The following is a 17,393-nucleotide window of genomic DNA, read 5'->3' on the forward strand; positions in this document are numbered from 1 at the left end:
TTAAGGTGGTATTAAAATGAAATTATTTTATTAATTAGTAACATACAGCTTTTTAATGCTCAAATACTTTACAGTCAAATGTGGAATATCTTAAAAATTATATCTACCATGAGGCACTTCCTTAAAGATCTAAGAAATTTATAACCAGAACATTGGACTCTTCACCTAGGAAATGAGCCCTATACTCACCCTCTACTCCGCCCACTGTTACTGTGAGGGATCTCTTCACTGCATGTACCATTTATTCGTAAACACACATACTTTAGAGCACAGTCTCAGACACCGCTCAGCTGCAGAGATGAGTGACCAAAGGCTAACCTACACAGAACTAAATCTGGTGAAGGACTCAGACAGACAACAAATGAAACCTAAGGGCACTAGAGGCTCCATTCCAGTAACTGAGCAGGGAATAACCTATGCAGAGCTAAATCTTCAAAATGCTTCTCAGGATCTTCAAGGAGAGGACAAGAATGACCACCACAAAGGTAACACTTTCAGACACACAGTATAGGTGTTCTAGGATGTGCAGCTGGGGTGCAGAGGTGTGGGAGAGGGTAGGGAATAAACTCATAGATTTTTTTATCTTAAGGATAGAGCTTGAATTTGGAATATGGTATTCGAAGATGAAAGCTGAGGAATATTTTATTCAGACATTGTTGTAAGTTGTCTTCTTTGACCAATAACTCATAGAGCATTATACTTAGTGAAAATGCAATGATGCATTCTGAGAGGAAGATTACAGTGGAAGATATGGATTTGGGGTCCAAGTTTATATATTTTATTCTCTGTATGTAAACTGTCCAAACTATTGTCTCTCTCCCTCCTTCCTCAGTGTTTCCTCTTCTCTCCCTGCAGCATCCCCATCACCTCCAGAAAAGCTCATTGCTGGGATCCTGTGCCTTGTCCTGCTGTCCACTGTAGTAGCGATAGCTGTTACTCACTGTAAGTAAATTATTGTAAGTTTTTATGAAACTTTTTACTTTATGTTCATCAGTGCCTCCAAACACTTCATAATATTAGATAATAGAACTTATTTTAAAGTATGCCTTTAGACTAAGTGCAAGATTGTTATTCTGTATTTGTCCAATGTATGAATATCTGCATTATTTTAAAAAGTAGTTTGTAAGTATATATACCTATATATTCAATATATCCATATATATTCTTGTGTTATAATTCAAGCATGCCTTAAGGTACACTACGGAGAAATACAAATAAATTCATATTGATTAAACCAAATAGTGTAAGAGTTGGTGAAGTTTTGTTCTCAATGTTTTTGAAGTATTTTCCCCTAAATTATCATTGTTCCATTAATTTTTCTTAGTAAAATCAATTTTATTCCAGATAACTTTAATCCTTGACAATATACCACATTTAAAAGTAAGAAGCAAAAGTATAAGATTTATTTAGATCATTAAATTTTAATAATAATTAATTGATTTCTAGCTTATGTAAAACCACAGCAGAATGAACCTTCTTTGACAACAGGGATCCAAAAAGGTACATTATTATTTTGTATGTTCTGATATTAGTACAGTTCATACTTTGTCTCTAATATAGTCAAAATTTGTAGCTTTATTGGTGGCAGAATATAAAGTATAATAATGAACAATACATATACATAAATAATGAATATAAAATAGTGTTTCTTATGCAAAAATATGAATAAATAGTCATTTAAAATCATCATACCCATTGTTGCCAATTAGCTCAAAGGTAATTTTGGTATTCTAAAAATGTAATTTCATTCATTAACATTCAGGACATATAGAAAGTGGATATTTTTGTTTGTGTGTTTGATTAATGTAGGCACATCAATGAGGGAATGAGAAGCTGACCCTTCTCTTTGAGTGCATGTGGGTGTATATATATGAGTGCCTTTTGCTTTATATACACTAGTCTGTGAGGGTATATACATATGCTATGCACAAATGTGTCTACACTTACGCAAATGTCAAAATGAATTTTCATTTTTAAATGTGTATTGTTCTTGGATAACAGTGCATAATCTTTCTCCAGCATATCCTTGTGGTCATTGTCCGCCGGAGTGGATAAGGTATTCCAACAATTGCTACTACATCAGTACTGAACAAAAGACATGGAATGAGAGTTGGATGGCCTGTGCTGCTAAGAACTCTAGCCTGCTCTATGTAGATAATGAAGAGGAAATGGTAAGATTCTCAATGTTTCAAACATTTCATTTAAAATTTAAAGAGTATTTTATTTTACATTTTTATAGAATTCATTCATATTTCTGTATATACCTGTCTTTTATTTTATAAATTGTTAATATTTTATTGTTTGACTCAATAATATTTTATTTATATTTATACCATGAATGCTCATTTGATAATATCTAGGTCTTGATTTGCATAGACATCCGCGCTTCAATAAATGATTTTTTTTCCCTAAAGTAACTGCTACTTAGTTTCACCATGCATCACGGAAACTAAAGATACCTGTTTGGGCATATTACAATGAAAAGACCCAGGTAATACAAAGGAGATGATAAAACAGAATTTGCCAATCCACTCCTGTGCACTCTCGCATAACTCCTCTTCTTTCCACAATTAACCACCATTCTGATACTTTATATTACAAATTATCTTTGCTTGATGTTGAACTTCATATACTGAGAATCATTCATTACGCATTTTATGTCTCTTCATTAACTCCCATATGATATTTTTCCAATTCAGTTTTGGAAAGTAACTTTAGATCAAGAGTTTTTGATCTAAAGTTGCTTTTTATTTGTTTCATTGTTGCTCAACTGCTGTCGTCCCCTTTTTCCCTCCTCCACCCTGCCTGACCACACACAGCCCACCTCCTACACTCACTTTCTTTGTCCATGGGTCCTTTATACATGTTCCTGGACTTGACCCTGCCCCCCCTTGTCCCCCCTGGTTACTGTCAGTTTGTTCTTTATTTCAATGTCTCTGGTTATATTTCGCTTGCTTGTTTCTTTCGTTGACTAGGGTCCACTTATAGGTGAGATCATATGGAATGTGTCTTTCACTGTCCCTGGCTTATTTCAGTAGCATAATGCTCTCCAGTTCCATCCATGCTGTTCGGACAGGTAGGCGTTTCTTCTTTCTTTCTGCTGCATAGTATTCCACTGTGTAAACGTAGCACAGGTTTTTGATCCACACATTTACTGATGGACACTTAGGCAGCTTCCAGCACTTGGCTGTTGTAAATTGCACTGCTATGGACATTGGGGTGCGTAGGTTCTTTTAAATTGGTGTTTCATGATTCTTATGGTATAATCCCAGCAAAGGAATTGCCAGGTCCAAAGGCAGATCGATTTATAGTTTGTTGAGGAAAATCCATAGAGTTTTCCACAGTGACTGCACCAGTCCGTATTCTTACCAACAGCAAGCTAGGGCTCCCTTTTCCCCACAACCTGGCCAGCAGGTTGTTGATTTATTAACGATGGCCATTCTGACTGGTGTGAAGTGGTATCTCATTGTGGATTTAATCTTCATTTGTCTGATGGCTAGTGAAGCTGAGCATCCTTTCATATGTGTCTGGACCCTCTGTGTGTCCTCCTTGGAGAAGTGCCTGTTCAGGTCCTTTGTCCATTTTTTAATTGTTTTTTTTTTTTTTTTTTGGTCTTCCTGGACTCCAGTCGTATATTTTGGAGATTAGATCCTTTTCTGAGGTATCATTGGAAAAAATATTTTCCCATATGGTTGGTTCTCTTCATTTTGCTGATATTTCCTTTATCAGCACAGAAGCTTTTTAATTTGATGAAGTCCCATTTGTTTATTTTTTCCTTTATGTCAGTTGCTCTAGGGGACATATTGGTGAAAATATTGCCATGTGGAATATCTGAAATTTTCCTGCCTATGTTCTCCTCTAGGACTTTCATGGTGCTGTGACGTATATTTAAGTTTTGTAACCATCTTGAGTAGACTTTGGTGTATGGTGTATGTTGGTGGTCAAGTTCCTATATTATTGCATATACTTGTAGTTTGTTAATTTTCATAGCTGTATGGTATATACATAACATTTATACAGGACACATAGAAAGTGGATATTTTTGTGTGTTTGCTTAATACAGGCACATAAATTAGGGAACGAGAAGCTGACCCTTCTCTTTGAGTGTGTATGGGTGTATGTTAATGTATTTTTCTTTATATACACTGGTCTGTGAGGTATATACATATGTTGTGCACAAATTGTCTATACCTATACAAATATCAAAATCAAAATTCATATTTGAATGTGCACTGTTCTTGGATAACAGTGCACAATCTTTCTTCAGCATATCCTTGTGGTTGTTGTCCACCAGAGTGAATAAGGTATTCCAACAATTGCTACTATCTTATTACTGAACATAAGACATGGAATGAGAGTTGGATGGCCTGTATAAGAACTCTGGCCTGCTCTATATAAATAATGAAGAGGAAATGGTAAGATTTTCAATGTTTCAAACATTTCATTTAAAAGAATATTTTATTTTACATTTTTAGAGAATTCTCTCATATTTATGTATCTATCTGTAGTTTATTTTAAAGAACATTAATGTTTTATGTTTGATTCAATAATATTTTATTTATATTTTATGCCATTACAGCACATCCATAACATCTAGGTCTTGGTTTTCATAGACAACCGTGCTCCTATAAATGCTTTGTTCCAAAAGTAACTGCTACTTAATTTAACATGCATCATGGAAACTAAAGGTACCATGTTTGTGCATATTACAATGAGAAGACCGACGTAATACAAATGAGATCATGAAATGGATGTTACCAGTCCATTCCTGTGCACTCTCTCATAACTTCTCTTCTTTCCTCACTTAACCACTATTCTGATACTTTATATTGCAATTATCTTTGCCTAATTTTGAACTTTATATACCGAGAATCATTCATTATGCATTTTATATCTAACTCCCACACTATATTTTTGCAATTTATCAATTTTTTTGGAATCTAAAGTTTCTTTTTATTTTTTATTGTTGTTCAGCTACAGTTGTCCCCTTTTTCCCTCCACCACCCTCTCCTACCCCACCCACACCCATCTCCCACCTTCAGTCCAACTCCCCCATTTTCTTTGCCCGTGGATCTTTTATATATGTTCCTTGATTGACCCTTCCTCTTCTTTCCCCCATTATGATCCTCCCCCTTCCCTTGGTTACTGTCAGTTTGTTCTTCAATTTCTCTGGTTATATTTTGCTTGCTTGTTTCTTTCATTGATTAAGCTCCACTTTGTGTGAGATCATATGGAATTTATCTTTTGCCACCTGGCTTATTTTACTTAGCATAACACTCTCCAGTTCCATCCGTGCTGTCGTGAAGGGTAGGAGTTCCTTCTTTCTTTCTGCTGCATAGTATTCCATTGTCTGAATGTACCAACAGTTTTTTGATCCACTCATTTACTGATGGGCATTTAGGCTGTTTCCAGCACTTGGCTGTTGTAAATTGCACTGCTATGGACATTGGGGTGAGAAGTTTCTTTTGAATTGGTGTTTCAGTATTTTTAGGGTATAATCCCAGCAGCGGAATTGCTAGGTCAAAAGGCATTTAAATTCTTTGTTTTTTGAAGAAATTCCATACTGTTTTCCACAGTGGCTGCATTCCTACCAACAGTGTACTAGAGTTCCCTTTTCCCCACAACCTGGCTAGCACTTGTTGATTGTTGATTAGTTTATGATGGTCATTCTGACTGGTGTGAAGTGGCATCTCGTTGTTTTAATTTGCATCTCTTTAATGGCTAGTGAAGCTGAGTATCCTTTCATATGTCTCTGGGCCCTCTGTATATCCTCCTTGGAGAAGTCTCTGTTAAGGTCCTTTGTTCATTTTTTAATTGGGTTGTTCGTCTTTCTGGAGCCAAGTCGTGTAAGTTCTTTATATATTTTGGAGATTGGACATTACTTCTACAGTTCATCTTTTTTCTTCATTGATTGACTTTTACATTTAGGTTTATAATATTTTGATAATTTATATTTTTATGATGCTGTGTTTGTAATGCTGTGTGGTAAAAGTGAGGTTTATACTTTTCTTCATCATTATCAAATTGATGCAGCATAATATATAGCAGATGATCTTTTTTCATAAACAATTTTATGTAAGTGTATATACATTTTAACATAAAATTTAAGAAGTTGTTCATTCATTGTGACTCAAAAATATTTTTCTGTCTTTTTTCTTTCTCCCTTTTCAATCTCAGACAATAATTACACCTATGTCCATTATTCTCATAAAAGTCTAAAGCTCTCTGAGGATCTGTTAATTTTTTCTCTTTTTCTCTCTACCCTCACAAATTAATCATTTCTGTTATTCCATCTTTATTTCATCAATTCTTTCATCTGCATCTCATTATTTATGTAAATATATTGGATTATTTAATGTAGGTAATGTATTTTTCAACTAGGAAGTTTTTATTCATTCATACAGTTTTTATTTCCCTAATTGTTCTGTCACTGCCATTATATTTTCATAGTTACTTGAACAAAGTTTTAAAAATAACTTTCCTGTAAATATATTTATAATGATTACTATAAAATATTTTGAGAAGAAATTTAACATCCTATCTCCGTAAAAGTTAGATTTTATGGCTGAGTTTGGAAGATATTATTCAATTCCTTGCATGGTTTTAAAATTTCTATAAGTACATACTTTAAATAATATAGTATAGTAAATATGGATTTTCCTTCATCCTTAGATTTATATTTTTGAAACTTCAGTAATCTATTACTGTAGAATTTTCTCTTTGGAAGTGTGCTTACTCAGGTTTTAAAATTCTCATTTTTTATATTATTATATTTTTGCCTGGATTACTAGGGATTCTCCTTGGGTATGCAAAGATTAGTTGACAACCAGTGATTTTTTAAAAAATGTATTTCAATACCTCAAGTCCCTATGGCTTCCACCCTCTACCGGCTGATGTATTTGTGTTTGTGTTTTTAGGGGAGTGCTCATAACTTTAAAATCAGTTCTCAAGTACCCTTTGGTTTTTATTTCCTTTTTACTGGACCATCTTTTTTCTTCTACACCATGCAAATTTGTTTCCATCAACCAAGCATGTGTAGAAGCTTAACACCATCTCTTCTAGTGTGCTCTCATTGTGAAGAACTTCCTGTTGAATTTATGGCTGACTTTGTGCTTGATACAGACAAGAACAATCTCAGATTAAAAAAAGTGTGGTTTCTCTCAATTTTAACCTTGTAAATTCAGCACTTTCACCTGAAAAAGGAGTGGGCAATTAACATCCCTTTCCATTGCTAATCAAGTCATCCCCTGTGGCAACACCATTGATATTTACAGCATTCTCCAAATAGTAAAATTCATAGTTCTTACTCATGTACTGAGATGGAGATCAGGGGAGACATGGGAGCAGATTTAGACATGAAGACTACCAATTTGCTCTATTCTTACTTGAATCTCTAGCTGCTTTTCCAATAACAAATACTCATGTTATTATTACTTTTTCGTCAACTTTCAGAGGCATAGACTTGTTGTTTGTCCTTTCACCTACATACTAACACATTTCCTTAATCTGTCTGATGTGTAACACCATATTATAAATGGAAAGACTAGAACTTAGAAAAAATTAACTTTATGTGGTTTTTCCATTTTTAAAATCATCTGTATTTTGGTTGCAAATATTCAATTTTCTTAGTAACTTAATATTTTATTTGTTCCCCTTTGAAGCCTCATAGCTTGCCATTAAACATTGCCTTTATCTCACTTTTATATAGGAACATTATAAAATATAAACTGTAAACTAATACAATTCTCTTTACAGTATTCAAATTAGTGCATGAAAACAATATTGCTATAGGTCCTGGCCAAGCAGGTCAGCTGATTAGAGCATCATCCAAATACGCTAAGGTGGTTGGTTAGATTTTTCATCAGGGCACGAACAAGAAACAACCAAGGAATGCATAATAAAGTAGAGCAACAAATTGATTGCTCTCTCTGTTTCTCTTTATCTCTCTGTATCTCTATTTCTCTCTCTCAATTCAATAAAAACAAAGTAAATGGCCAGAGCACATGGCTGGGTTGCAGACTGGGTGCATGGTTGGTGGTGTTCAAGGCAACCAATGGTGGCACATCAATGTTTCTCTTTCCTCTCTCTTCCTTCACCTCTCTCTAAAAATAAATAAATAAAAACCTTTTAAAAATAAAGTAAAAACCAAACCAACCCAAAAAAAATCATTGATATAAAAACCAAGAGTTAATTGGAAAATACATAATTCCTTTTTAAATGAAAAATAGTAAAAAATGGTTACTTATGTTGAAAATTTAAAACAAGGTTAAAGCTAGTGAATTTTGAAATGTTATCAAAAGATTGTTTTTTAAACTGCCTGTTACAAAACAGTCAAACCAATGCAAAGCAAACATGGAGAATATAGTTCACAATGTTCCACTAACCATGCATGGTGCCTGATGGGACCAGAGCCAATGGGGATATGTGTGTACTCAAGTTATACACACTTCCAAAACAATATTGAATGTCAACATTATCCAAAAACTATTTTTTATTTTCTTTTTTAAAATTTATTGTTGTTCAGTTACAGTTGTCCCACCTTTTTCCCCATTGCTCACCCCTATCCCATCAGCCCCGCTCCCACAGTCAATCTCCACCCATTGTCCATGCCCTTAAGTCCTCTATTGATGTTTTAAAAAGTTGTGCTTCAAAATGAGTTTGCTGAGAATATCAATGTCATATTTTTTCAAAAATAATTTAGTGTTGAAAATCATCCTCATTGTTTAATATTAACAAAACCTGCATTCAAAGTCTCAATGCACAATAAAATAAAAACCAGAGGCAAAAGAATAATAATATAGTCATTTAAAATATAAAGGTTGTCTTTACTGGTATTGCTCAGTTGGATGGGCATCATTCCGCAATGGGAATGTCATTGCTTCAGTTCCTAGCCAGGGCACACTCCTATGTTGGAGGACTGGTCCCTGGATGAGTGTAGGAGAGGCAACCAATTGATGTTTCTCTTTCTTTCTCCCTCTTTTCCTCTCTCTCTAAAAATAGATAGAATCTTTAAAAGAATAAACATGATAAAAATAAAATTTAAAGGTTAAGGTTTTTGTTTTATTCTCCCATGCTGACCCCGTTGTAGATTTCTATTTTTCGTTGATGGCTTGTACATCTCACAGCAACATACAAGATTCTTTTTCTGATACTCTGCTGCCCCTGATGGTTGCTGGTTGGCTTGTTGGACATGTACCCCTTCATTTTCAACTTTGGCTTCTGTGCTATCACACCTCTTTGCTCATGAATTATCATTCCCAGATCTTTAAAGAGTTCATTAACATCCTTAACATCAGCTTCAAGTTGCCTAATAGAAGATTCTCTCTCTCATGAATAAAGTGGAGGTCATCCTCTGTAATTTCGTCATCCTTCACCTGAACTTAAGGGTGAGTTTGACTTTTCCAGGACACAAGATTCTTTTCATTTGAGCTCTCCTCTGGAAAACCACCAGATACTTTGGAACTGGCTCTCCACTTGTGCAACAAGCTCTCTCTCTTTGTCAACAGCTGGCCTTCGGGCCTTTGGAAAGTTAGTCAATAATGCTGTGAATTCAACCAATAAATAGTCTCCTGTATTTTCCTTTCATGCTGTTCACTGAGGGTAGTGGGAAGAGATCCAAACTATTTCTTTGGCCAGTTGGTTAAGATACTGCTGTTTCTCAAGTAGCTGTTACCTCAATTCAGGCAAATCTTGAGGTGTTCCACGTTGATTCAGTCCTTTATATTTCCATAAAAAATTGTCTTCTGGATGATGGATATGCTGGGCCAGCTGGGTGGGGTCCCGTACAATTCCTGGATTGCAGGACTTGGTTGATTTGCCTGGTCACTAACTTCATCTGATGTTGGTGGGTTGTGCAGTTTATTTAGCCATCACCCGCTCTTCTAACTGCAGGCACACTTTGTTTGTTTTTACAAATGCAAAGTAGCCTGCCAGCTTTTCTTTAATTTCTCATAAAATTTGTTTTCTCATAGAATTTTTTGACCATTTTCAAAAAGTTTCCATGGATTGGACTTTCCCACAGAAATAATAATTCCTGGGCGTGGAAAAATGGCTCAATGTTATCTTTCAAAAAGTAAGCTTCTTTAGAATGCATATATTTTATTCCCTCATGTTTTCAGTTCAGGAATTAATCTTTGAAGTTAAAAGCAATGTGACAACAATTATATGAAGAATCTATTTAAGCGTCTTTGGAGAAAAAATGAGGAAATATTCAGACGTAGTATGTAAATATTACTGTAAATAAATTGTTTATGCATTAAAATATTAAGTTATATATCACCAGATGAATGATTTATTATCTCTGTATTTCAGGTCTTCAAAAACTTCAAAGCTGGAGAATTGTGCATTTGGGGATTTTGACACACAGAAGCTCTCTTTTGAATCCTGTTTAGAAAACAGATCGTATGTTTGTAAGCACCAGGCACATTAGCTTACCTACACTTGGCATAATGTTCCTCTCGCCATCTCTGAAGAATACATTTCCAGCTTCTGCAAGAATGCTGCAATTACTTTTGTAAAACTGACTTTTAAGAAATTATTTTGAGACCAGTTTTATTTCACCACAAAATGAAGAGGAAGGTGCTGAGATGTCCCATATTCCCCTGTCCCCCTGGGTGCAGCGCCTCCCCATTATCAGCGTCACTCCGTGGACTGGGATATTTGTTACTGAGAATAAGTCAACATTGACACATCATAGTCAATTAAAATCCAGAGTTTTTCTGATGCTTCATCCTTGGTACTGTAGGATTGTTTTAAAATCTATGCTTATGTTAATTTTTAAAAATATATATCCAGGTACCTATGAAACATTTTTAAATCTTCTGTTATTTATTAAAATAAATCAAGTATGAATTATGAATTATAATATCAAGTACTGTTACTTCTAAGTCTAAAGTATCATGAGTCATTTTAGATACATTTTCAATATAATTTATTTTACTCATCCTTGGAATGTTTAAAATGAGGACTGAGCATATCAGCATAGCAGGGTATCTAAGGCAGTCCAGGAGAGAGAAACCAGGGATGATTAAAGAATTATTAGCTATTTGTTGGGGATAGCCTGCAGGGAGGAATAGAAAAAAAATTGCAAAATCTACTATAGGTTAAAGAAGAGGACCGAAAGAAAGAATAGTGTGGTACCCAGGTCAAATTCCTAGGGGGATTGGTTTCAGAGTCTCTGGCAAGACAGTGTCATTGTAGAACACTCTGTGCCAGACATGTTCACTAGCCTGCTCTAGGGGATGGCAGTTCCCTGTCTGCAGGCTGATTTTGGTGAGGATGGATCTCACAATGTGACTGGCAAGTAGGAGGCTCTCCCTGCCAAAATGTCAGCAGATAGAGCCTAGAGGAGAGGTAACTATGGCTGTGACTACTTAGAGAAACTTGCTGGAGGGTGCATACTACAAGAGCTTCTTTCATGCATTCAGCTTTCAACCACACCACTGTAGCCAAAGGAGCGAAAACACCTAGAAACCAGGAAGAGTCATCCTTTCTCTTCAGTGCCCTTTGCTGAAGAAACATTATAGAACTGACTGGGAAAGATGTTATAGGACCTGGTGCCATTATCTCAAAAAGGGCAATACTTATAGATTTGGAGCTTAGAGTATTAAATTCTTAATTGATACTCAAGGTTACTACTATGCAACAACTCCAAGGTTTCTATAGAAAGTCCATGTGAATATGCTCCACTTGCTCAGAGTATGGAAAAAATTTATATCTTTTGAATCTATTTTAGTGCAGCAGTATCAATGAATGAGGTTTTTTGTTTGTTTTTTTGTTTGTTTTTTTGAGAGACAATTGGTTTCATTGGGTAATAATCAATGTCCTTTGATACTTTTTACATATCTGTTGTTTTCCTCTACTGGATTTTAGTTATTTTGGAAGGTACATTGTCTTATTAAATTCTCTCTTTCCTTTTTGACACTCTTAACTACTATGCTTAGAAACCTAATTTGATAGAAAATATAAAGTGTTAAATAATGAGAAAACAGAAATTAAAAATAAAGTATCTATTTGAATCAGTTAGTAATTGACAAAACATGGGATGGCATTTAGTAATTTGAAAATCATTCGGAGAAACCATTTCTGGGGGGTTCTTTTTTATTCATTTTATTTTTTTATTGTTGTTCAATTACATTAGGTCTAACTTTCCCCCCATTACTCTCCCCTGCCCTACCCACCTGCCACATACTACATTCCATCTGCCCCACCCATTGTCTTTGTCCAGGGGTCCTTTATACATGTTCCTTGATGGCCCTTCCCTTTTTCCCCCACATTATCTCCCTCCTCCCTTCCCTCTGGTTACTGTCAGTGGGTTCTTTATTTCAATGTCTCTGGTTCTATTTTGCTACATTATTTGTTTTGTTGATTAGGTTCCACTTATAGGTGAGATCATAGGGTACTTGTCTTTCACTGCCTAGCTTATTTCACTTAGCTTAATACTCTCCAGTTCTGTCCATGCTGTCACAAAGAGTAGGAGTTCCTTCTTTCTTTCTGCTGCATAGTGTTCCATTGTATAAATGTACTGCAATATTTTGATCCACTCATTTACTGATGGGCACTTAAGCTGTTTCCAGAACTTGGCTATTGTAAATTGCACTTCATGAACATTGGGGTGCATCGGCTCTTCTGATACGGTGTTTCAGGATTCTTAGGGTATAATTCTTCCTATACCTGCTTATTATTTGTGAATACTAATTGTCTTTATCGATTCATCTCTTTGAATATATTGTCTTTATAGTCTCTATATTTATTCTTTATATTCATATAGAGAAACATGTAATTATTCAAAATTAATTCATATAACATGTATATTGTATCTAATTGTCAAAGTTGTGTTAGAAACAACCCTGTTGCATTGACATTTACAAACAAGCATTTTTTACTCATTTTTCCTCAGTAACCCATTTGTGGTTTCATTGGCTTTCAGTTGAGACATGCTGAGCATGTATGGGCTTAGCTCCAGACCACAGATTCAGTTCAGATCTTTTTTATATATTTTATTCTCTTAGCAGTGGGCTATGTGATATTTGGCCTTCTCATAATGGTGATTAGCCACTCTCAGCAGGACTAGCAGAAATGTGGTTCTTAATGCCTGTGCTCTGAGCTCATAAACTATTACTTTCACAAATATTATTTATCCAAACAAGTCACAGGGCCAACTTTATTAATTTTCTGCGAAGTATACTCTTTTCATTGTGGTCAGACAGATAAATGTAGATTCATCAAAAAATAATGCAACCTATGATAATAGCCATAGAAACATGGGCAGAAGAGAGCAGTGCACTAGCAGTTATGACCACATGGAAAAGTTATGGAAATGTCAGAAGTCAGAATATAAATTATCCACATACATTGTGGAGCCACATTGTTCCTGACATCATTTCAGTATTGCCTGAGATGCTTCTTTGTATTTTAACTAAATTTATTAACAAATTAATAGAGAGATCATTTTGTGATCAAAATAATTTCTCAGTTAAATAACCAATTATCAATATAGAGAAACAAACAGAGAAATCATGAAACTTTTGAGGGGAAATCTCAAATAAAATGATCAGGAGTGTAAGTTTGAATAGGAAATTAACTGATCAAAGCACATGTTCCCCAAAAAAGTAGTCAGACTTCTTTGGATGATCTCAGGAAAATAGTAACTTTTGTGTGTATAGTTAACACCCTATTCATCCCAACAGCTATTGCTCTCATATGAAATGACTATGACAAGCAGCATCATAATGATTGAAGAGTTTGTCTGAATTTCTCTACCCTTCACAGATGTTCAGCATAAATAACAAAAAAGAAGAAATAAGCAACAAGCTCTGGGAATGGAAAATGTCTTTGAGACAATAATGACTGATACCTTGTGATGACTGAGGCAAATTATTGACATGGCTAGTTTTCACACCAATTTATGTCTCTGTGCAAATATTATATTTCCAGGGATTCCAACAGAATTGCAGTTTCCTCTCAGATGGCACTCATGGGTATTCTAACTCTGTTCAAAATGTTTCCATGCAACATTTATACCTCCTAACATCACATACAGAGTCTGGCACACATAATGCCTCTTTATGCACTGGTAATCGATACCAAATCTTTTATTACAAAATCAGAAGTATCTAATTCTGTAACATAATATCATACTCAAACACATCATATGATATTTTAGGTGAAATACTCAAATTGATGTCCTTCTTGTACAAGACATTAATGTCCCCCACCATCCACCATCAATGGCTTTACTTGTGCTAGACTGTATATTTTAATGTTTTCTGGCTTACACCAAAAGCAGTTATTCTTTCAGAGTTTTTGAAGCTTAGACTCTGAAATGAAGGTGTCAATAGAGCTATCTTCACTGTGACGATCCAGGGGAGACTCTGGGCCTTGTATTTCTCTTAGTTTTTTGTGTAGCCCTCAGGCCTCGGCACTCCTTGGCTTACAGACATCCTGCTCCAGTCTCTGCCTCTGTCAGCTCATTGTTCTCATCATGTGTCTCTGTCTCTGTGTCCAAATGTCCCTCTTCTTATAGGATAACATATGTATTAATTAGGCCCTTCCTATAGCAGTATAAACTGATCTTTACTTGATTACATTTGCAAAGGCCCAGTTTCCAGATATGGGCACATTCTCACACTCTAGTAGATATCAATTCTCAGTTTGGAAGGGTGTGGACATTTGATACTAGAAAATGGCTTTAAAAAAACATGTTAATGTCCAATTTTTTTGTCTGACTGTCATTATAACTGGAAACAGCATTTGGTTTAGTGTTTGTGAAAAGTCCATTCCAACCGTGTGTGTGTTAAAGGCGGGAGTGTGAAGTGAAGGCTCTCAGAGGAGAGGGGGAAATGTCCTGTCATAAAATCAGAAACAACAGTTGACTCAGAATCCATGTTTCCATGATATTTCAAATCTTTCAACATTCTTAACACTTCAAAATATAAAAAATGTGTCTAGTTTTTTTAAAGAAATGTCACACTGGTTTTCACAGTGGCTACACCTGTCTGCATTCACACCAACAGTTCACTAGGTTTCCCTTTTCCCTGCATCCACACCAGCATTTGTTTGTTGATTTTTAATAGTGGCCATATGACAGGAGTGAGGTCATATTCCAAAGTGGTTTTAATTTGCAGCTTTCTGATGCTTAGTAATGCTGAGCATCTTTTCATAGGTCAATGGGCCCTCTGTGTGTCCTCCTCAGAGAAGTGGCTATTCAGGTCTTTGACCCATTTTTAATTGGAGTATTAGCCTTCCTGATGCTGAGTCCTATGCGTTCTTCATACATTTTGGAGATCAAACTCTTGTCTGATATATCATTGACAAATAAGTCCTCCCATACCGTCAGTTTCCTTTTCATTTTGATGATGGTGTCTTGAGCCATGCAGAAGCTTTTTAGTTTGTTGTAGTCATTTGTTTATTTTTTCATTTATTTCTCTTGCTCTTGGAGACATATGGGCTTATATTTGTCTTTTATCCATTTTGAGTTTATTCTGGTGTGTGATGTAAGTTGGTGGTCTAGCTTCATTTTCTTACATGTACCAGTCCTGTTCTCCCAACACAATTTATTGAAGATGCTATTCAATAGAGGCTTCTCCACTGTATGCTCTTGTTTCCTTTGTCAAATATTAATTGATATTAACAAACTAAACATGGATCTGCCTTTTGAGCCAGCAATTCACCTGCTAGGATTATATTAAGAATCTCAAGTTGCTAATTCAGAACAACTTATGCACCCCTATGTTCATAGCCGCATTATTTACAATAGCAAGTGCTGGAAACAGCCTAAGTGCCCATAAGTAAAGTGGATCAACAAACTATGGTACATTTACACAGTGACATACTATGCAGCAGAAAAAATAACTCCTACGCTTTCTCAACAATATGGACGGAACTGGAGAACATTATGCTAAGTGAAATAAGCCAGCCTGTGAAAGACAAAAACCTATGATCTCAACTCTAAGGGGAACCTAATGAGCAAAATAAACTAAGAAACAAAAATGAACCACAGGCATGGAAACATGGAGCTGGATAGAAGAGGGGGAGAATCATGGAAAAAATGGGAGGGGACTAAGCAAAAAGCATGTGTGAATGACCCACAGACATGGATAAAGGGTGAGAGTTGACTGTGGGAGTGTAGGTGGGGATGGGTGGAGGAGGGCGAAAAGGGTAAAACGGAGACAACTGTAATAGAATAACAATAACAAATGGCAAGTTATTTAATTAATATAACATTGAAATCTCACATGAAGTGGTTTTATTAGAGGGTAATGATAATTATTTTGGTATAATAACCTAATACACAGATGCACATATATCACATTTTGCATGAAACCTAAATAATTAATTATATCAACATTGTGTATGTTATTCTTTCTGCAAATTAAATTCTTCCGTTCTATATTTGTGAGAGCTATCCTAAGTTGAAAATGTAGTCATTCTTCAGAATATTGGTGACAAATGTCATTGAGTACCTGTTGTTAACGAGATTATAATTTTAGTTTTTTCTGTTTAATTGAAAGACAATGAGAGTATAAGTAAATTTAGATAATGCCAGTATTTAGCTGCCTCGTCTATTAGTAGGACTTACACATCTAGGATACTCTTAACAAGGCCTAAGTTTTCAGTGTTTGTAATTTTTAAGATGGAGGGAAGTTAACAGCATGGGTGGCCAAGTTTTTTGTCCTAGAAATCTTTGAGAATATGAAAATATTTTCTCAAATTTCTCAGAGGCACTTATCACTGGATAAACTAAATGATGCTCTACAAGTTCAAAGTCTCCTATATTCTGGTGGTGTGTGATGAGATAATCCATCTTCAAAACTGCCCAAGTGTAAGCATTTCCTGTTCAAACTTTAAGTGACACTATCATGAGAAATCTACTTTTTTCTAATTTCTATTCACTCTCTGTCTTCAAGGGGCAGCCTGTGAGAACCACAGATGTTAGTTGTTGACAGGAGCAACCAGGTCTCCTATAGAGGATGCATGACTCTCTAACTTCCAGAGGTAGGTGTTTCTCCTCTCCTGTCTCTCTACTGACCTGGCTCATTTAATGGCAAATTACAAATGCTGATGTGATACTAATGAAGTACAATTAATATCCAATCAAATAAAAGAAAACACTGGTATTCTTTTTTTGTACATTCTACAGTAAAGAGTAAAATATGAAAAAATTTCAAATATTTGCCCATGCAAAATTACTAACAAGAATACACAGATGCATATTTTAGTTTGGAAATCAGTATGACTTAAATGAAAAAACCATAAACATCATGACAAGGAACAGTTATTTTTGGATTTTGTAATTAATATATATAATTATATGTATATTACTTCATATTTAATCCAGGTGGTAAAATAGATTTTTCAAATGAATTCATAGAATCATGAAGGTCAAACATAAT

General features: G+C 35.2%; 1 protein-coding gene and 1 pseudogene across 1 annotated transcript; one reads left to right on the plus strand and one right to left on the minus strand.

The window, feature by feature from the left end:
- Positions 1-298: 298 nt before the first annotated feature.
- On the plus strand, positions 299-10,429 carry LOC129084616 (NKG2-A/NKG2-B type II integral membrane protein-like). Its single transcript, XM_054590816.1, has 6 exons — positions 299-485; positions 856-942; positions 1,447-1,500; positions 2,002-2,171; positions 9,972-10,072; positions 10,312-10,429. Exons 1-6 carry the CDS (start codon positions 299-301, stop codon positions 10,427-10,429), a joined length of 717 nt encoding a protein of 238 aa, XP_054446791.1.
- Positions 9,047-9,835, minus strand: LOC129085072 (syntaxin-7-like; annotated as a pseudogene).
- Positions 10,430-17,393: the final 6,964 nt, after the last annotated feature.

The sequence above is a fragment of the Pteronotus mesoamericanus genome, unplaced genomic scaffold (assembly GCF_021234165.1).
Source record: "Pteronotus mesoamericanus isolate MK-2021 breed Mesoamerican mustached bat unplaced genomic scaffold, CSHL_Meso_final scaffold_21, whole genome shotgun sequence".
NCBI lineage: Eukaryota > Metazoa > Chordata > Mammalia > Chiroptera > Mormoopidae > Pteronotus > Pteronotus mesoamericanus.